Here is a 22,238-nt window from a genome sequence, read left to right as displayed (position 1 = left end):
TTAGAATATATCCTATGAAAAGGCATAAAAGAAAAAAACTGGACTCTTGAATCAACTGATCTCTATAAATTACAAACGATAATACAAGACTTTGAATCATGATTTTCCTCTACGTTCCTTAAAAAATACTGCTGTGTTCACAAAATGACTCTCTTCATTATTTATGCTTATTTATGCCCATGTAGCAATAAAACTAACACAAACAACCAAAGTGGCTTTGGCCCTCTCTGAGACTCAGTACCCACAGCTGCAAAGTGAGAAGGTCTCTAGGGATTCTCCCAGCTCTAAAATTATGAGTTAAAGACCTCATTCTTAAAAAAGAAAGCTTTTTATCTAGATTGAACCACACGATTTGACTATTGGACTTTGAATTGAGCAACGTGAAAGTGTTACTCAAGAGGCGTTACATGCTTCCTATTTCTCTTTAATAAATAAAATGTATTAAAACCCTACATTTAACAAGAGTATGCTAAGCTTTATTAAATATTGCTTAACATGAAGGGCATCATCCCTGTGCCACGAAATTCCTAAGATGGGAAATTTCTAAGATGCCAGAGCTAAGAGGGCCAGTGGAAGTCCTCAAGCCACTTCCCTCACTTGACAGATAAAGAAACTGAGTCACTGAGCGGCCCAAAGTCCCCCAGGTGCTTGCAAGCAGTAGGGCTGCCAATTTTCTTCTCTTCCTCTTCAGCATCCTGCTTCATTCATTATGTGGCATAGAGTGAAACTCTACATCAGTAAACTAAGGAACAGAAGAAGGTAATTCCATTACCGGGTCACTAAATAATTTAGAGCCTAATTTTTCTTTTTTTTTTAATGCAAAGACCTTATGTTCAGAAACTTACAGTTCAGAGTACATTAAGTAAAACCAAGTCCATATGCAGATACGTCTTCTCCCATATGCATCTTAAGAAAATAGCAAACAAAAAAATAATTTATCATCTGCCCCTACAAAACAAAAACTGAAATTAAAAGAAAGAATGGAGTAAATCTAAATTGTATATTTCATTCCTTCTAAAAGGATTAAATAACAGAATTCTAAATGGTTTGTTTGTACTTTCCATGCAATATGTAGATTAAGCATGAAATTCTGTTTGGGACACTTTGACATCTGTTTTCAGTGCATTACAATGAAATCTGGGGACATGATACATACATTTGCTGTAATAAAACTGTCACTAATCAGTGTTTTCCAAAATATTGCCCATAACTATTACTATTCAGTAGTCTCATTTGCATGATCTAATATTGTTGCTACATCATGTTTTTCCCTGACAATGTGTTAGCTGGTCCCAGGCACATGGTCAAAAATGGCTGCGAACCACTCAATAATCTCAGCTTTTCCATAGTACTCTGTACATACGCATGCAATCTGTCCTAAAATTGAACTAATACTTCATCCTTCCCAAAATATTCTCCCTGTAACTGGAGCAGCCAAGGTTGAATTCATGTCAGCAACAATAAAGAGCCCACATCGAGGAGGAAATTATGCCTCATGGGGCTTCTACAACAGAAGATATCAACATAATCCTAACTCAGAAGTCCCTTCAACAAATCTGTAATGTGCTGTTTGATTAGTGAATGCAGTGTCTGTCATCAACTTAAAACATTTCTATGAAATGCGGAACAAGATTGGACCAGACTTTAAAATAGGGTCTACTTCATTTTCTCTAGGATTAGTAAATAGCTACATCAATGGCAGGGACCAAGAAACACCAGCTCCCAAGGTATTAACACAACCTCCTGGATATCAGATTGAACAAATGTTTCCACTGCATAATGCATATATCTGGTGGGTCACATACAAAAATTGGATTTCAGGGAGAAGTAATTCTGAGATGTTTGGGGTATGTTGTTGTGTTTTGTTTTTTTTGTATGCCCTCCCCCCCAAAATAAAAACTTCACTAAAAATAATTTGTCTACCTATGGTGATTCGAAATGATTCCATATTGTATCAGTACTTGGAATCATATTCATATTGCTTAATAGTCCAATATAATTTCATTTTATCCTCCTATGAACTCATCTTAAACCTGAAATATGTTTCTCTATACACATGTTTTACATTATACAAATGTTGGATACAAAAAACAGATTAATTGTAGGCCCTAATGCTGTGTTTGTTAGTACTAAGAAGTCATTCCAAATGTTCCAAAAGGGATTAATGTAGTATAACAAGTCTATTTAATTATTGTAAGACCAGTGATCCTCATATTACTATAAGCAGCTTTTCCCTTATTTGGAGACTGTAAATAAAACAGATATTGTTACACGATAACTATAAGTCTTATCCAAAAATATTAATGCTTTCCCATCAGGAAATTTAAAGCAGTAGGTTAGCATCCCTAGGAGGCTATAAAAGGCAACCCGTATTTAAGATGGAGATATGGGTTCCCATTTTAGGTCAACATCAACTTTCAATCCTAAGTGTAAACAAAGCTTTTCCAATATGTTAGAAAGACAAAATATCAAATCCTTCTACCATCAACAGCAATCAATTTTATATATCTTTAAATATTTCAGATGAACTTTGTTTCATGTACTAAAACACATGTTTTTTTATTTTTGTCTATCTCATGAACAGAATAGCCCCTAAACACCAGGTACGTTCTCAAAAAGAAAAGCCATGACACAGATTATTAAAAATTATGTGCCAGAATCTAAACAAGCTAATCAATGTTCTGATTCTGTTTTCTGTACACCCTGGTTACCTTTTAACTGATGAACAAACAGTGAAATAACTTTTCCTATTAACTCCTGGTTAGAACCCCTAGGTATTATTACAAAATGTTTCAGATAAGAATATGATTTTTTTTTTTTTTTGCACTGCATCAATGTGAGATGCGATTTAAGGTATTTCCCTAGTAGGGACGTAGACAGGGGCTAATCTGTCCACTTTCCAAACCTTCTGTGCAAAATGAGAGAGGGGAGCAACCCACTGGGCCCTGAGCAGCAAGCATCATGACCAAGCTGCCCAAGGATCTGGTCCACAACGTGCTTCAAGCCCACTCGGATCCAACCAACCAGAGCCACTAAAGTCCAACGCTAATCCCCAATCTAGCTTGGGCAGAAGCAAATGTTTTAACCACTTCCATTTAGCTTCCATTTGTTCCTAATAAAAATGAAATCACTTTAAGTAAGAAATATTAACTTTTTTCCTCTAGAGATCATTGAATTCATTTTCTTAACACCATAAAAAGGACAAATGAGAAAGAATGACTTAAAGGAGAAGAGTTAAATGGCAATAAAGTCAAAACAATTCATGTAACTAATTAAACATCCTGAGTTTCAACCCAACTAGGTGTCATATTTTTTAAATTTTTTATTTTTCAATTACAGTTGACATTCAATCTAGGTGTCATTTTTAAATAAGACACTTTCAGACATAGACCTAAAAACCAGCAGCTTGCTCTCTTCTTCAGGAACAATCCAGTCTAGCCACATCATCATCACTTCTGTCCAACTAAATCTAAAACATAAGTGTAGGTCTCCCAAATGTTGGTAATTTAATTTTTTTTATAAATAAAAGTCTTATGCTTTTACTGGAGTGCAGTGAGTTACAAGGAATTGCAATGAATTACTTGCTAGGAACACCCTTCATTCCCCATGAAAGTTGAGTTATTTATTCAGAAAACCTTTTAAATACTCCTAGATTGATCAAGAAATTAATTATCCGGTAATTCTGATATAAAGGAACTTGTACAGTAATACCATTTAAATAGATTTTAGGACTATATATAACTATCTAACTTCATGCGCCTACATTCAGAGGATTTACTCACAAATATTTATACACATTATTCTGATCAGGACTTTCATTTTCTATTTTCATTTCTATCACCTGAGATACATAACAACTAATTGATGACCTCTTGCTTCAACACTCAATCACTCCTTCTGTTCACTATGGGGTAGTTTCTCTGGAACTCTGCATTATGCTATGTTGCTTTCTATAGAGCAATAATGGCTATTATTAACATTATTCACATATTATCAACATGTTTTATTTACATGAATTATTTCATGCAATCCTAAGATAGCCCTGTTAAGTAGGAATTTTAATCCTCATTTTGCAAAATGGAAAACCAAAGCACATGGAGCACAAGTGACTTGGTCAAGGTCACAAAGCTGATAAATGGCATAACCACGACTAGAACCCAAAATGTCAGATTCGTGCACTTACCTTCTATGCGCTACAAAAACTAAAAAGTCAGGAAGAAGGGAGATGTGTTCAATGCCGAAAGCATTGACTCCAAAATTCAAAGGGTGATAGAATATTTTAAAACGTATGTTATCTACTCCTCAATCCATGAAAGAACCATCCTTCTTAAGTAATTCCTTCAAGCTCTAAGCCCTACCTCTCTCTTTTTTCTCGCTAACTTTACTTCTCTTCAACTCTGCAACCCGCACGCATGCACGCACGCACCAATTACCCATGGTTCCGGAACTTAGCTCTTTAACTTAACAGCTGAGATCCATTTTAAATTCTTTCAATGGAGGAACTCAGGCTGACTTCTGAAAGAAGTCATAGGCATTTTTTAAACCCTCAGGGGCTGGTTGCCGTTCTTGAGGCACAGTCCTACTGCATATGATGCATTAGCCCACTAACCATATCCAAACCCAACCCGATTGGCTCTACCACCGAGGACATCAGTGAATAAAAAGAAAAGCAAAAGAGATGTTTCATAGACTGGTTTTCATAGGAGAGAAGAGAGAAACTGAGGCTACTGATTAAAATCAGATTCAGTACATTTCATGGATCTTTCCTCCTCAGACCCCTAGAATGCTGGATTATCAACATAATTAATGCTGAAAAGCATTTCAATTCCTGGATCTCATGAACATTCCCGGGCAAAAATAGTTCAAAACTACAACAACAACAACAAAAAAAGACAGGAAAAAAAAGAAGAAAAAAAGAAAAAAGAAGGAAGAAAACCTCTCTCACCTGCCATTTCAGATATTTTTCAAATGGGAATAGAAAAGTCTGGTGCTATTTTCCAAGGTTCTAGTGCCTGTACCACTCTGTCTTTCATCTGTCAGTGTATCCACACATATGTATAAACAGTATGCGGCATACAAGTAAGGAAATGCACATTCTAACTTAAACTTCCTTTTTTCCTCTAATAATTTAAAAATAAAATGTAACAGCTTGGATTTTAAATATTTAATCTGGCAAATATAGGAAAATTCATGAACTACAATGTCATATTTGGCAAAGAAAAATTTGGTAGGATAAAAATATCTGTTTTAACATTTTAGTAGGCATTTCCAATATTTTAAAAATAAAATTGTTTCACTGCTTCAGAAGAGAAGAATAGAGATAAAATTCTCTATTTTTGCATATGAGGTCTTCGTGGGGAATAGAAAAAAATAATTTTTATATTCATTAACATAAATATTTAATTTCGCATACTTGCAAAAATCCCCACAGAAATAAAACTTCAAATATACTAATGGTTCACTGCTATGTCATAAAATTTAGCTATTTAAGTCACAAAGAATAGGCTTCCCCTAAAATTATAAGAGGAATACATGTAGTTACAACATTACCCTCATTTTTAAAAAATTTCGTTTTTGTCCTATATGTTAAGTATACAGCTTTTTCCAATACTGGACAAAGATTTAGAGGGTGAAGTTTAAAAGTCAGTCGTTTTAGAACTTACACATTGGTCATCAAAAAGCATAACTAAATTTACCACTTTTACTCTATATAATGACAGTAAAATATTTTTATTGTAACAGCTCAAAATGTTGAAAAGTAATTATTAAGGAAGCCATAAATATAAAAAGCTGAAAAGTTGACCTCAGAAGAGTGGGGAAAAGGAAATCGTGATATGCATCATTATAAACCGCGGAAACTTAACATCTAAGCAGAAGAAATCCAAATGCCTCCAAATGCCAGAATACTATCCCCCCACCTCCTGGAGCAAGGAGGGCCGCGAATTTGTCCCCATCACTGTCAGCAAACAAAAGAAAGTCACTTCTACAGCCAGACCATGTCAAACAGAAGACGTAGCTACTGCCTAGGGACGCCTTGAATCCACTGGGGTGTAAAGTCAGGGCTGGGGCTTTTTGTCAGCTATTACCATAAAAGAATAAGAGGAAACAGTGACATTACAACACAATAGAAAGGTCAAACAGCTTGCAGCCATTTCATGACCCAGACAAGTCAAGGTCAAAGGATTCAGGTAGCAACTTAGCCAGGGCATAAGTTACAGCACAAATGAATTGTTTTAACACATCAGCTTTGGTCAATTAAACCTAACAAGGCAAGTTGCATCACGTAGCAGGGTTCCTGACACCAAGGCCAGAAGCTGAGACCGACCTCATAAAACAAGGCTTTTAACATAGCATAGCAAATTTAAGGTAATCCATCCAGAAACTGCAGATGTCAGAATAATAAAATACAAGTTGTCCTAAGCAGGAACATTTTTCACACTTCAGAATTCACTGATAGAGGGGTACAGTCTTCATACTGACATACTTGTGCTATTATCATAGGCATAAATGTAATCCTCTACTCACACGAATTACAGAATACATCCTCCTGCAAACTTTAACATCTGCACTCATTATTAGATTTTTGTCCTAACTCTACCTGTTAACAGCAATACATTTCTCTGTTTTTTTTTCAATCTGAGTTTTGAAAAATCAAGTTTTAAAAAAAGTCTTCAGCTTCACTCAGCAGCTGAATATACATTAGTGTCATAATAGTAACTGATGCTTGTTCGATGCTTTTGTGTAGTTTGTGGGAGACACATGTATTTTAAAATTCACTTGAATATTATTTATTTAATTTTCTATTTTGAGAAATGGAGTTGAAACTAACCAGAATTTTAAAACTGCATGTATGTGGATTAAAGAATTTTCTTTGAAAGGCAAGTCTGATATTTTTTTTTTTTTGGACTTGCTTAAACAAATCCCATTTTCAAGTGATTTCTGCTTCATCCATAACTTACTACATGCTCCAAGCTGCCTTAAAATGGGACTCTGGAAATATACAACCTCCAGGCAACTCTCAGCTAGTAAAATTACTTCATCCATCACCCCATATTTTCAATTATATAGTCCTTATTCAGAGTCCTTTAATTTGTCTGTGATTCATCAATGCTGCCTGTTTAACTATCATCATAAACAGAGAATATGTGTATCTGAGGGTTTTATTATAAACAAGATATTTATGCATAAGAACAGTTTGCATTCCCATCCTAGAACATGGCTTCATGTAAATGTTTAGGATTTGGGGGTGTTGTGTGTGTGTGTGTGTGTGTGTGTGTGTGTGTGTTTTAATGTGGCCTTCTATTCAGCCTCAAGGTCTTTCCACCTCATTGGTTAATTGGTAGCCATTTCTTCCAATTTTCTGAATAATATAACAACCCAAAAGCCCAACCATTCAAGTCCCATTAGCCTCACATCCTGTAATGTTCAGTCTAATACAAGCTAATCCCGCAGACTCACTCCTCACTACACGCACTTACTTTTCACAAGTTCTCTGCAGTTGGATGATTTGTTCTCTATGCCAAATCCTAACAACTGAATTCAGTTAATTAACCACATCACAAAAATAGAGTTCAAGGCCCCAAGAATGTACTTTAAAATGAGACGACATACCACGTTGCCACAGAAAAGTGAGCATGATTGAGAGGAAGCTCCCCTCTTGCTATGCTTGGCACTGAGGCATGCGGCTGTAATAACTCCAGTTTCCGATCGCAGAACCACCAGTCCTTGAGATTTCTAAAATTATTCCTCCTCCACAAGGATGGAGGAAAAAAAAGTTGGAAAACTTTGCTTTGAACATTATGTTGGCTAATCGTCTGCTCTGCCACAGCACATACACTGAAAAAAACCCTCAAGTGTCACGAGTTCTACTTTCATCAGCTGCTAACTAGCAATGCTATTCTTTCACAAAGTTGAATGAAGAGAAACTGGTACCCAAAAAATCAATGTAACTTTACTAACAATAGACACCCCAATAAATTGTAATTTTTAAAAAATAGTTTCAGTCAGAGCAAGGGATCACCCTTGCCTCTGCCCATAATTTTCAGATATTTGAGAGGTCTCTATTTTAATAAGTGTTTCATATGCTATTTCCACTCTCTCCAAACCTTAAGCTCCACACAAAGCAATAATTATTCCTTTGATTATAAAGTCAGTTATCATGTAAGCCACTGGGATGACAGAAATGAAAACTTACTTATCTCAACTTTAAGAATTCCAGAGAATTCTGACTTGGCCTCCTATTGGGTCCCTCCCTTTTCAGGTACTGAAATTCCAACTAGTTGGCAGAGGGCAAGAGTAAGAGATTTTTTATAAAAGAGTTTGTTTTTGTTTTTTTTTAAGCCCACTGGTCTAGGTTTTCCATCCAATCAAGCATAATGAAATTTTATGAGGAGAAAGACTTTACTAAGTCAGATGTCTTGGATTGTTGTTTCAAATCACAGTGCCAAATTTAAAAGGAAAAAGTTAATGGAGGATTAAAACTTTCATTTCCTTTTGGCAGTTTCCTCCTAAATCCCAAATTTAGGGAAAAACAAGTAAATAAAAAATCCTACCAAATCTATATAACTATGTATAGATATACTTCCAATATATTACTTTTTAAAACAGAAACTTTAAAGAACTAAAGCAGTGGTGATAGGTGGCCTCCCTGAAAGGCTCTAAGTCTCCAGTTACACACTCGCAGGGAGGGAGCCACCTTTTGGGAGACCCAACCATCATCTCCTGTCACTGCAACTCAACCCCCCCAAATTACCATTATTCCTGAATAATGCACATCATTTCGCTTCTTTTACATATGTTGTTATTTTACCACACAAGAGGCATACTACACTAAATTTTTAAATCCAAACACATTATCTAGATGAATATTTTTTATAACAAAATGTGTAGTGCTGTATATAAGTGAGTAGGGATGCCTAATGCTGTAAGTAGAATATTTTACCAACCTTTGCTGCCTCCAGGAAGTGGGTCACTATATATTTTTTAACTATTTGAAAATCATAATTGATATAACAAAGGATCTCTCTCTCTCTCTCTCTCTCTCTCTCTCTCTCTCTCTCTGTCCTTTCCCTTTGAAAAGTGAGATCATATTAACAGCAATGCAAGAGCTTAGTATGCCATATCAGAACACAGATGCCAAGCTTTCCCAGCTGGCAAGTGGGGCTTCAGAGTTTAACTCTTGAATTGTCTAGCCAAGCTCTCTTATGGCAGGGACATTATGGAATAGAGGGCGAACTTTTGGCCCCTAAGACTGTGTTTTCTTCTTATCAGTGAGAAAATTGCTAAGTATCTTATCTGACAATATATGTTCCCACAAAGGTCTCATTAAGCCGAGGAGCAAGACATGCCAATAAGAGCCCTTCTTTATCTGGTGAACTGTGTGTAAGCCAGAATGCAAACAAATGAGCACTAGAGTTCATGAGTTCAGTCAAGGACAGGATGCTAGATGGGAAAACTTAACAGTGTTCCCCTAAATCAAACATGCTTACAGACTTGATGCTCCCTCAGCATTTCACAACGCCAGCATACCAAATCATCCTACAGAGCAGCCTCATTTTAACAAATTAGGAAAGCTTCGTTTTCCCCATAATGGGAAATACCTGCAAATGAAGTGAAATTTATTAAAATGTTAAAATATGCTGCCAACTTGAAAACAATTATCTAGTTAAGCTTTTCATAAAGAAATAATTGTTACCCAAAAGGATCCTAAAAGTCAGTAACTAAAAGAGGGAAATAATTCTTAGCATTTGCTTCCTCAGTAATGGTACGTGACAACCAGGAAGGACTCTATTTCAAAAATAATAATAATGATTACAACTTCCCGGTAAACAAGTCACGTTTTTCACAACTTCAAAATGTACTTTAAGAATCATAATATTTAACAATGAAACAACAAAAGTTGCCATCTAACAATGGATCACAATTTTAAGGGTGCCACAAGGCTGAAGGAAAGTCCTCTTTCATAAGAGACATGCCGTTCCTGGACTCTCTTTAGCATTCCAAAACATGTGTAATGATAGTGCAAAGTTCAGTCCAAACATCAGTTAGGCTGACTTAGTTTAAACTCTAATCTGCTAAATTCATGACAACAGTTACTGTCTCTTGAGATCTTAAACTTCTTGATGTGTTGTCACCTCTCTCTTTCTTCAGAACCCTTCCCTGCTTCAGAGAAAGCCCAGACCCCACTACCCTACCCCACCCTGCTTTTTTGTCCCTTCAGACAAGACACAGCCTGGCAATTCCAGGCCTCCCTCCCATAGGCGAGACTTCCTTCTGTGCAGCCCTTTGGCTAATCCTTCTTATTAATTAACAAGATAATGGTAGTTAACCAGAAAGCAATATTAATGCTAACTATCTAAGAAACTTCAAGCAAAATTATGTTAGCTTTTTGGTCGCTTTTCCTGGTGTGCACAATTGTGCACTGAGAATTTGGCAACATTTTGATGCAGAATTGAGACATTCCGGAATGAATGATTTATATCAGACCTTACACGCAGGTTTCCTCATTAAGGTTTTCTCTTTTTTTTTTTTTTAACATTTACATTGTTGCACATTACTAACTAGAAAGAAAAGTAAGGTCCTCTCAACATGTTACTATAAAATTTGGAAGTGTGGAAACTGAGGGAACCAAACATTGCCTAAGAAATAGCAGTGATGTACTGAAAGCAGTAGTCAGTCATGCTGAATGAGTTACAGATCACTACATTTGGCTAGTCCTCCACAGCCTTCTCATAGCACGCCACGCATCGCATAGTACACTTCTGTCCCAGGAAGGTGTGCTGTGCAAGGCTTGCCTGCTTTTTGTTTTGTTTTGCTTTGCTTTGCTTTCAAGACTGCAATAACAAAGACAATATGGGAAACAGGTACCACCTGCCCAAGAATCATTGGATATCTTTAATATCTTTTGGGAAAATGGAGGCCACTTTAGAGCTATTTTTTTTTCTTTAATCTGTCACAGTCTTAAAAAATAAAAACTTAAAAAAGAAAAAAGAAAAAGGAAGGGTTTTGTATTAGCTAAGGTTTGCTGCAGCAAACAAGCAAGCAGCTTTCATTCAGAGATTGTCAAAAACTTTCCAGTGTGCCCACTGCAATGCGGATGCCAACCAACGAATCAAAGGCATTCAGCAACTAGACAAAGAGGGTCTGATGCCAACCTCGGTGCCACTGGCAACCATTATTGGCATCAAGCACAGTGTCTGCCTTTTTTTTCCCCCTCGCCTGGCACTTCACAAACAAAATGGCGGTTCTTGTAGCAACGAAACAGCTGAAGCGCAGCCCTCTGAATCAATAACGTCAAATGATTTTATGGATTTAAACACAGTTACTTCCAAATGATGTGTGTATTTTAGGTAAAGTGTGGGTGGGGGTTTACATAATTTTATAAATGCCTACATCAAATATGACCCTTTACTAATGTAGAGAAATAGAAAAATGGACTGAATTGTGGCCAACCAGGCTATATGCATAGACGAAGCGGAATAACAAAGGCATTTAGCTTTAAAGAAAATACTATTCCGTGGCCATGCCATGCAAAAGTCTAATGAACTATATATCAAAAATGATTTCAAAATGCATAATTTTTTCCCCAAGCCATATCAGATGCAGATGTAACACCACAGCTCATGTCAAAGCTCTAGTAACTCTTTCCACATTTCAAAAAAGAAGAGGCTGCTGGGCACGAAGGGGGAAAAAAAAGAAGTGTGGGTTGAACCAAAAGAGAAAGAGGGAAAAAGAAAAGCATAGGAAGTTGGTCAACAATGGAAGTTTATTATATGTTGGTCTTTATTTCATCCTCCAGAAGAGATGCAGTTTGTGATCTTGTATAAATAACCAAGAAGACTACTGACATTTCTAGATCTGGAAATTGTCAATATATTGTAACATCACTCCACACTGCAATGCGGATGCCAACTAACAAATCACAGGCATCCTGAGCTAAACAAAGAGGGTCTGATGCCAATTCTGATGCCAGTGGCAACCATCTTTGGCATTCTCTCTGTTCTTTCTCATGTTTTCCTCCCAGTCGTTTAGAAGTGGGGTGAGAAAGAAAAAAAGGGGAAAGATAATTTTGTTGCTCATTCTGTTGCAAATATAACATTTTTCTTCTCCGATTTTTGTTTCATGTTTTTCTTTATACTTCTTTACCTGATTTATAAAACAGACTTAAGTGAGTTTTCATCTACCACTAGAGGAGAAATAAAAAGTCATTATGGGAGCTATGCGGCCCTCTGATTCCAGACTTATCTTTTAAGATGCCTTCTTCAATCAATTGCACTGAAAAATAACATAGCCTATATTTGACATATATTTTGAAAAAGGGAAAACACAAAAGCATCTCGATGTGACTTTTTCAAAGAAAGAGCCAATAGATGTTAAGAAGAGATGAGGCACTGGCAGGTAACAGAAGATACAAATTAGATGCACAAGATAAAATAATGAAAGGTTTTTATGATAGAGATGCAAAACAACAACAAAATCAATATTTTAGCTGAAAACATGGTCTCCAAGAATTGCTTAAAACTTTACAATTATCATGACTGATGGTGCAATGCAGAAGGCATTTGTGCATTTTTCTTTCTTCAATCTATCTTCACAAATCCAAAGGATATGTTCTTTATTGTCAATTCATCAACCAAGAGAGTTGGCTGCCTGCCCTGGGAGTGAATGTACATGTGTGCACACCTCAAGGACTAGCCTTCAAGCAAGTTAAAATGTGAGCAGCAGTGAAGTGCTTGCAAACCTTCCCTACCCTGCACTAAAAAGTTACATGACCCACTTTTTAAAACTTTACTTCTAGCCTTGACTTTTCACAACACAGTTACGACACACTTACAGTCAATCCAACACATATATACAGCCCACCTTAAAATGTCATCTCCTAGACAGCTGTCAATCAAATTAAGTGCCATGTGTTAATGAGCTTTAATTTTAGGACACACAGGGCAAAAATATATTTTTACCCAAACCATCATTACTTGGACTTCAATTCGTAAATGCATGGAAATAATAAATGTAATGGTTTCATTTTTTTAAAAAAGCAGTATTTCCAAAAGCATGATGTCCAGCACCATTATTTAAAATCAAACTAAAAAATAGTTAAATGACATTTAAGCATCTCTCTAAAACTGTATCGAGGAAATGTAAAGACAAAAAGCACATAGTAAGTTACCTAGATTTCTGAGTCAAAGAGTAATTTTGGTATTTTATCTTTCGGATGATAATAAAGTTCATACCAATTTATTAAATCTCACATTTGTATAACAGACATCAGATAACCGACCGCCTGCCACCTGGCTATCTATAGGCCATTTTCCCTACCGCCAGGCCAAGTTAAGAAATAACCCACCATCTGTGGCAGATCAAACTTCAGTCCACTTTTGGTATGCTGTTTTTTAAAATGATGTTTTACTATGGACTGTTGCTAATACAAGGACATCTATATCCTGACACATTGATTTGAAGAAAAGAAATTCTCACCTACTTAAGGAAAATACATTAAGAAAAATAAAAAGAATAAAGAAACATTTCATCAACTCAAAATACACTCAGCAAAAATATCACCTATTTTTGAATTATTCAGGCAACATTTATCCCACTCTGTTTATCGAGCATTTTTTTTTTAAATAGGTATGGTATGTGGTTCCTGCATTCTTTTCGAGATTTATTTTAAACCAGTAGAACTAGTCCACTTTCTGTTTTTGTTCTATAAGGAGAACTGTGACTTTTCTCCTCGGTAGGTTTTATGATTTACATTTAAGTAACTGACAATATTAAGTGTTCCCAAGTCATTATGGGGAAATATTATAATATAAATTAAACAAGCACTATAATCATTTCATCTACAGTGAATATTATACAATCAAAATTAGGTACTGATAGAAATAGAAATATTTAAATTAAATAAATCTACATCTACAACGATATACTCTCTGATATTGGCTCTCTTAAGCATTTTGTAATAGGAAATGTTAATTCTATTTTCAGTGCAATAGTACTAGATTCGTGAACAAAGTTCATCTCCCTCGTTAGTGATGAGGCTAACACAAAGATTATGAAAGAGTGGTTTGACTATTCATAAACAAAGTTACATTTGCAAACTGAGAAAAGATGAGTAGATGCAAAGAAGGTAGCCGAGGATAAAACAGTGAAGTGTAATACACCATATTTTTCAGACTATTCTGAAGTAGATTATTTCAAAGACATTTGAAAACGTATCTCTTTGTGGTCTTTCTTTAAATACCCACACCTATCCAGGTATGAAAGCTCCACAGCTATTCCCATGGCATGCACATGGCAGTTGGACATCTACGTGGATGCCACCCGACCCAGAGTAGGTGAAGAAGGAGATCTAGGGGCCGCGAGGACCATCTAACTCAAGCCAGATATTCCGTACACTGGTTTGTGGGCAGTGTTTGCGGTGCTAGAAGAAAGAACAAGCTGCTCCTACCTTGCTCCTGCACGTAGTATGCCAAAAACAAATCAAGCTCCTTAACTGATACTGTGATATGATGTGGCTGGACACAAAGTGCTGGGTTTGTGCAATGTGGGGATTTCATGAGCCGTTCTCCATCGGTACTTTCCAAGGGGATGCCTTTGAACAGGATCACCATGACTAGATCCAGACGCCAGACTTTGTCTGCCTGTCGCAGGCAGTCGATTCTCCTAATCTTACCCTTCTGGTCAGGATTGGATAAGACACAGCACGGGTGCTTCTTGCCAGTCACGGTGAGCACAAAGTCCTCTCGGTACTCCTGGCGGATATCTTTGCGCAGTTTGGCCAGGAGCCTGGATGCCCACTTCTGTTTGATTTCAGGCTTTTCGCTGAGAAGCTCATCTTTGACTGCTCTTTCTTCATCTTTTGACATTCGCTTCTCATGCTTTTTAAAGTACTTGCGTTTTCGAGCCTGCAGGTTGAACCAAGTATAGGCGATTGCACGGACATGTGGAAGTAGTGCCTCGATGAATGGGTGAAATTCATCCTGTGGAAAATGAGATGGGGGAAAAGAAGACATACATGGTCAGTTTAGTTTTAAAGGCTCAAAAATAAACTAAGCTAAAATAAAAAGACCACAATCCATTCCCAATTCAGCAACAAAAAGTTCTGCAGAAAAATATCACTCTTATTTAAAATGATCAAAATAGTAGAACAAGGAGAAAATAAATTATGCCCAGCTGCCCCTTTTCCACCAAAACTCACAGGTTGATTCTCCCTCCTAAAAAGAAAACAAGATTTATATTTGAATTTCCACTCTGGCCCCATCCCCCTCATTCCCATGCATCCTACATTCTTTAAAAACATAAGTAACCAAGGTGCTTGGCACCTAATTTAATATTTAAATATTTGATTGACCAACTAACACTACGCAGTACCATTTTACAAAGAACACAGTGAGATTTTTTTTTTTTTTTAATCGGAGCAGAGCTGTTCAGAAGGCAGGAGCGATGCCACAGTTCATTTCTCTTCTCTGTGGCACAGAAACACAAAGCATATAGATGCTCAGTGTAATGCCACACAGTTCCCGCTTTTGGAGCATGCTCTCAGCAAGAGGCTGCTGGTGGCACAAAGAGCATGCGCCATTAAACTTGATCCATTTTCTTATCAAACGTCCAACATTCCAACACTGAAACAGCACCATTCCAAGAGTGGTAACTAGAGAAACCGGTATACAGTAAGGGAAAGTGGGCAAAGGACACAGCTTGTCGTATCAGTGTCCTGAACAGAAGGTTTCCATACTTTAAGCAATGCAGTCGCTCCCTCCACTGCCAACAGTAGCCCCCAACACACACACACACACACACACACACACACTCTCACAACTCACTCACACTCTCCTGCTCTCTCGGAGACATACAGACACATTCTAGTATTTTTAAATAAAAGTTTATAAAGTTGAAAACGAAAATTACATGAATGTTCTAACAGCAGCTTTTCCTATAGAATCGGAAGCCCCACAGACTCAGTTAATTTGTTAACTGATCACATGAGTATGGCAATTATTCTAAACCCCTTAAAAATCAATCTGAGGTGAACAATGAAAAATGGCAACTTGGCACCAACTTTACATTCTTTGTGTCTCTGTATGCGGTGGCAGGGTGACACCAGGAGTGCACTGCTGGTCACTTACTGCTTTTGTGGAATCAATACAATTCATTTGCTACGCATATGAATTCTCCGACAGGACCATGAGTGCACATATGTAAGTGCGTGCGAATCTGCACGTGTGCAGATCGTATAGTGAGTGCCCTGTCTTTTGAATTCAGTGGCTTACCTTAGGCTCCTGCATTTTTCCTGTTTCATCTGAGCCTTTTTCAAGGAAGAGAGTCACGAGGAGTGGCAGATAATCTTTACCTACAGATATTTCAAGCTACTTTCCAAAGCAGTCAGTGAGTGTTTCATTACTTCCTGTTGTAGGTAAAACCTGTCTTCTAAGCTCAGGCCTATTACTGTTCAGAGAAAGACTTTACTATTGTGTTCATGCATACTGTATGTGTGCAATAAGTCAAGATCGGAACCAAATAAGAACTTGTACCGAGGCCACTTTTCTGGTCATGTGGACTATACTGTCACCTCAGCCACAAAATAACTTTCTCTAACTGATCATATGCCAAGTTAAAATTTACATACTAGTGTTAGTCACCCTGAACTACGTGGAATAAATTCTATTTAATCAGCAGACTGATGAATTCCATTAGGTAAAGATGATGAAAGTGCAACTAATGACACTCTAACAAAGGTGTCCCCAAAATTCCAAATAGTTAGGAATCCATTTTTTATGATGAAACCAAAAGTTTCAATGCCGAAGACTACAGCATGTTAGCAGTTTGCAGATCAGAAAAGGAAGAGGTGTGTATGTCCCATCCAATTAATAATGCGGTTATCAAGTGTTTTAACATATTGCCGTAAAACGTTCCTTCAGCGGAGTAAGTATAAATCAAAATTTCATAACAATACAGAATACAGATGATTACATCACAGCATGAGCCATAACCAAATGCCATAGAGGAAATCATTAAACCGATCAGTAGTTTCCAGCAGAGATTTGAACAATTCGGTTACTATGTGAGCACGTTAAACTAGGCCATGGAAAGAGTTAAACCACAATCTGTTCTTTGTGTGGGAAGGCAGCCCTGCTCACAGCAACCACAGCCCATGATAAGACCTCCCTATCTCCATACACTTTCTGATGCCATGCTTTTAGCTTTCACTGTAACTACAAAAACTTTGTTTATCCCCTTTAGAAATATATGCAAAAGGAAACTCTGCTCAAAAGGAAGTGTGGACTTAAACTTGCTTTGGGAACTCACTTCCTATAATCTGACTTTTACTATGATTTATTGATATGATTAAAAAACATACATATATACACCATAAACTAAAATTTGAGAATGTAGAGAGTACATGGGGGGCAGCTTTGTCTCACTCATTTTACCCTGGCCATGTTTTAAAAATGCAATATTATTTTAACAGATATTAAGCAATGCGGTAACTCTTAAGTATTTATATCCTTAAGTACTATGTTCAGTGACATTTCTTTCTCTTATAAAGACATCAAACATACTTCTGATTAAATTTTTTTGAGTTTCAAATCATCTATTAAATAACAAATCTCAAAATTTTAATAAATTACTTTAAACAATCAAAATGCAATTTGAGGGGTGAATTTGGAATTTCTCAGCAAATGCACTCAATACAATGTTTTTCTAAAGTTGCCTTGAGTTTGCTGCCAACATTGCTAAGTAATATTTTAAAACATACTTTTTCTAAATTGATAAACAGAAGTAGCAAACTTTCTCGGTCCACAAAGTTCCCTTATAAATATCTTTCAGGGCTTTACAATTATGTGGATTCCATTCAAGTGAAACAGTTACTGACAAGAAGACATAGCCTCAAAAAAAAAAAAGATAAGTAGGGTTTGCTATAAGTCACATACATTTCTGTATTAACATGTCTAAAAGTGTCATCTTCTAAGTGTGACTATTTTCTAATGCTAAGTTGCAAGATACTTTTAATAATTTTGAGTGACATAAATATGGAGCACAGAAACTTCATCCAAAAAGGTGACTAAGGTATTCAAATGTCCAATTAATAGGTTGTCACAATATCTCTTTAAACAATTATGAAAATTAATTTTTTAAAGCAAAGCATATATGTGATCTAAGATCTAAAGGCTCTATACTACAATAATATGCCACCTTGCTCTTGCAGAATTTTTATTAAAATATAACTGAGATTCAGTAATTCTTTCTGTTGAAACTTCCTTTAGTTGAACTAAACAAGTTACAAATTTCAAATATAAAATCAAACAGTCCTAATTACACTAACCATATTTATTTTTCTTTACAGAAACAATAGTTTCCGTGAAAGGGATGGAAAATTAGACCAATATAGGGGTAAAAGAGTAAACACTAGGTGTTCTTGGAGCATTGCTATATAACAATAAACTATTTTAAAACTGTACCTAAAGAACTTGAAAAACAATGAAAGAAAAAATATTCATTGCAATCTTGCCAAATGAAAGTTATATTGTTAAGGATTTACATTATTTTTAGAAAAAGCAAATATTAAGTCATAGTTGATGGTTGTTAATTTTTTTCATATATCTGATTTACACTGATGCATAAATATTGATTTATATCGATATACTTATATTTTTGCATAACATTTGCTAAATATCAACTTTAACTGTAGCACCTTTTGAATTAAAATTATTTCTAAAACCTTATTGCAACAACTGAGACACTTGTAAAGTTTTCAACCAATTAAGAATGTTTGTTTCTCTATTTTTTATTTACATATCCTAAAAAACGTTTTGCTATAGCTATTAGGCTCCTGTAATACAAAACTAAACTACTGGTCTGACATTAAAGCAACACGGTTAATGCACCCTTACTTTTGTAACACCTTACATTACCTACAAAGTCACATAGACAGTATTGGTTAAGTGAGAATTCTAAAGCTAAAATTCCTTTTCTAATTTAGGCCTTAAATCCCAAAACAGTTTTAATAAGTCAACCTAGACTTACATTATTAAAATAGTAGAGAATATTAGTCACCACGAATTAGTGTTGGTAAGTATGCATCCTTGAATACTAATGTGATAGCTGAATGATAATGCCGTATATGCTTTTAATATTCCATATGTCCTGCTGCTGTAATATTTTTAACTTACACAAATTAAGATAAAGTTAGTGAGTTTTCAATACATATTTAGAGGAAACTAAAAATGCAATGTAATCGTTAGCATTAGTGTTTCTGAAAAGCCAATGTTGGAAATAAAAATTAATATAGAAAAGCAATCCTGTACAGGTGAGAATAAGTGATTCTGTACTTTGTAAAGTGAAAAGCTTACCTCAACTTGTTTTATTTGAACTCTGCTTCAATAATGTAAAAGTAATATCAAATGGACATAGTTTACCAGAAAGAGAAAAAAAAAATCCGGATGATGGGTAATATGAAAGGTAACTTTAACAACTAAAGGCAATTCGTTATACCTGAAACAGTTCCATCATCATATTTACTGGTCATTATACATAGTTTTTAAAGTACAAATAGCTCAACAACTCATTTTTCCAGTTTTGTTAAATTAAAGTGCACGTTTACTTGCTGAAAATAGCGATATCTAAGTTAATCATACTCAGATGCCAAACAAAATATAAACAATAAAAAATGTGTCAGCCAAAAAGCTACAGGACTGTATCCAATCACTGAGTAATAAGCCTTATCATTGTTTTCATCTTCATTCACAATTTATGAATGCCTCAGTCCTTTTGAATCACAATGGCTTCTAATTGTCATACAATTGAAATCTTAATTGTTTGTCCATTATAAAAATGCATCATGGTGATATCGGATTTTTAAAAAATTGTAACACACCTAAGACTAAGCGACACTTCTTTAACTGTTTAGTTTTTATGGGAATGTCAAAGAAAATGGCTATCAATTATCAATCGTGCTATTGCCTCCTAAAAGCTGAAGTTGACTGTCCCACACCTTTAGAGGTTTAAAATACTGCTTCAGAATAACTCTGAGCTAACATATTTAGTTAGTTCCTCAGCTGGTTAGTAAGCTGGGCAACAGTGAAAACTGCCCCCAGGTAAGTCTGTTGGATCTCGTCACTTTTACATTTGATCGTCTGGTTTTAAACTGTACAAATTCTGTTCTTAAGAAAGTATCAAGTCAGTATTTTATTTCAGAACATTGTTTCTAAAGTCTTAGGACAATTTTCAAAGTGAATTTTTTCTAAATGTCCTTCCTTTTCCAGCATTACTTTCTGCCTTCGCAGCTGCACCTAAATATCGTCAAAGAAACAGGTCTCCACAAAATGAACATGTTCTTCTCAAAGTCCTTCACTTTCACCACAACCAACTAACTGGTGTCAACGTCAAGACCGCCTTCGTGGTGCGATCACTGGAAACCTCAAAGTGCGGATCACGAAGGACGAGTTTCGGATCCTCAAATTAAGCAAAGGAATGGGTCCCCGGACCACAACCGCCGAATTGCCTCCTCGCCCGCCCACTGCCTGCAGCGGAGTCCAGAGGCGCCCACAAGGACTCGTGCTAGAGTCCCCTCGCCCAAGTTCACTGGTTGTTTACAAGGGCTGAGTCCCCCCTAAAGCTCCTCTAAAGCCGGAGTCTGCCTCAGCGCGCGCGCGATCAAACGAGAGGGGTGGTGGACACCTTGGGCAGGGGCAGCACGCTGAAGGAGGTACTCTCGGGGCCACCCGGGGCTAGCCCTCGCGGGCCCGGGCCCTGCCCACCCTCGGCGGCCTCGCCCGGCCCAGCCGCTCCGGCAGCACGCGGGCGCCCGCTCTCCGTGCCCAGGGCGCAGGGCTGGCTGTGCGCACTGGCCGTGGGCTAGGGGCCGCGCGTCGGCTTCCACGCCGCACCGCAAATCCCACCGCAACTCTGGGCCACTTCTTCGAGGGACCGGGGTGTGCGGAGGTTAACTAAAGCTGCAGACTAGAGCAACCAAACAAAACAAAGGCATTTCGGGCTAGAGAGAAAACTCGAGAGCGACCGAGACATGTACCTGAGTGAGACAGATGGGAGAATACATCATGACTTCGCCTTAAAACGCACTTTCCCGGAGATGCCCAAGAAAATCTTCGAGAAGCAAGAATTTCATCTATTCATTTTACAGTTGTCGGAGCCCCGCGACGCGATCAATCAGGACGGGGCTCTGCGCTGGATCACCGCAACTTCACAACAAACCCAGTCCTCCTTAAATAGCCAAAGATTCAAGTTCACTCGGCGTGCTAGATTTCCCGGGGTGAAATCCAATCTACACTTTTAACCCTCTTGCAGTCCGAGCGCGCTGGCCGTGCTCGCCGAGGCCGCCGCCGTCGCCGCTGCCGGTGTGGGCTGCCTTTCGCCTGGGTTTGGGGATTTGTTTTCTGTTTTGTAGTTGTTGTTGGGGGCCAGGGGGTGCGCAAAGGTTCGGTGTGGATTGGCTTGGGGTGGTGGTTGGTGGTGAAATGCTTTTTTTAAAAAAGGCGGGGAGGGGGGTGCAGGAGAGAGAGCAGGAGGGAGAGCGAAGAGAATGTGTCACCGCACTGGGAAAGTTCAAGGTTACAGTCCGGAGCACTGCGGCAGGATCCCGGAGAGGCGATCGCAGGCGAAACTTTGCCGCGAGCCGACCATGTGTGTGCGCGAGGGGGAGCGTGAGCGAGTGCGCGCGGGTGGCGGGGCGCGCGCGGGAGAGGGCCGGGGTGGGGGCGGGGTGGGGTGAGGGAGAAGGGAGAGGCCGGGGTGAGGGAGGGGGCGCGAGCGCCGGTCTCCCGGGCGGAAGAGGCTCCCAGCGCGCAGTCCCTTGCTGCAGCCGCCGCTGCCGGCGCCGGCTCCTCCACGCCCGGCCGCCCGCCTCGCCCCGCGTCTGACCCGGCCGAGCGAGGCTGCTGCCGCTGCTGCTGCCGCTGCCGCTGCTGCTGCCGCCGCCGCCGCCGCCCAGAGCCCAGGGAGATCGGAACGAGCTCCTGCAAAATCCCAAACGATAAATCGCGCTCTCCCGCTAGGCTCCAAACTCCTCTTTTCTGCTCTGGGCTCTTTTTTCCCCTCCCTCTCTCTCGCTTTCTTTCCTTGCAAAACTTGGAAGTTGAAAAATTCACCGGTTCCACCCTCTGGACCCCGCTCGAGCTCTCTCCAAATCAGACTTAAGGATTGTTTTATTATTTAATTACACAATCATCGCTTTACTCCTCCTCCTGCAAACGCGCATTCCTTTTGCACCAGCCTCTCCACAC

General features: G+C 38.1%; 1 protein-coding gene across 14 annotated transcripts in view; it reads right to left on the bottom strand.

Annotated features, from left to right (window-relative positions):
• NFIB (nuclear factor I B) overlaps nucleotides 1-22,238 on the bottom strand; it is a 416,044-nt gene that overhangs the window by 189,753 nt on the left and 204,053 nt on the right. For 6 of the 14 annotated variants that reach the window (XM_074330380.1, XM_074330381.1, XM_074330383.1 and 3 more), the window contains exon 2: nucleotides 14,447-14,978. In XM_074330380.1, the coding sequence (XP_074186481.1) occupies nucleotides 14,447-14,978 (532 nt within the window). Of the gene's footprint in view, nucleotides 1-14,446; nucleotides 14,979-15,369; nucleotides 15,495-21,028; nucleotides 22,178-22,238 lie in introns of those variants that run through there. The other 8 variants (XM_019739145.2, XM_019739147.2, XM_019739150.2 and 5 more) reach the window with 4 other exon arrangements.

This window comes from Rhinolophus sinicus, linkage group LG04 (assembly GCF_036562045.2).
Source record: "Rhinolophus sinicus isolate RSC01 linkage group LG04, ASM3656204v1, whole genome shotgun sequence".
NCBI lineage: Eukaryota > Metazoa > Chordata > Mammalia > Chiroptera > Rhinolophidae > Rhinolophus > Rhinolophus sinicus.
The sequence above is the reverse complement of the archived record's forward strand: the minus strand, read 5'-3'. Positions and strand labels throughout refer to the sequence as shown.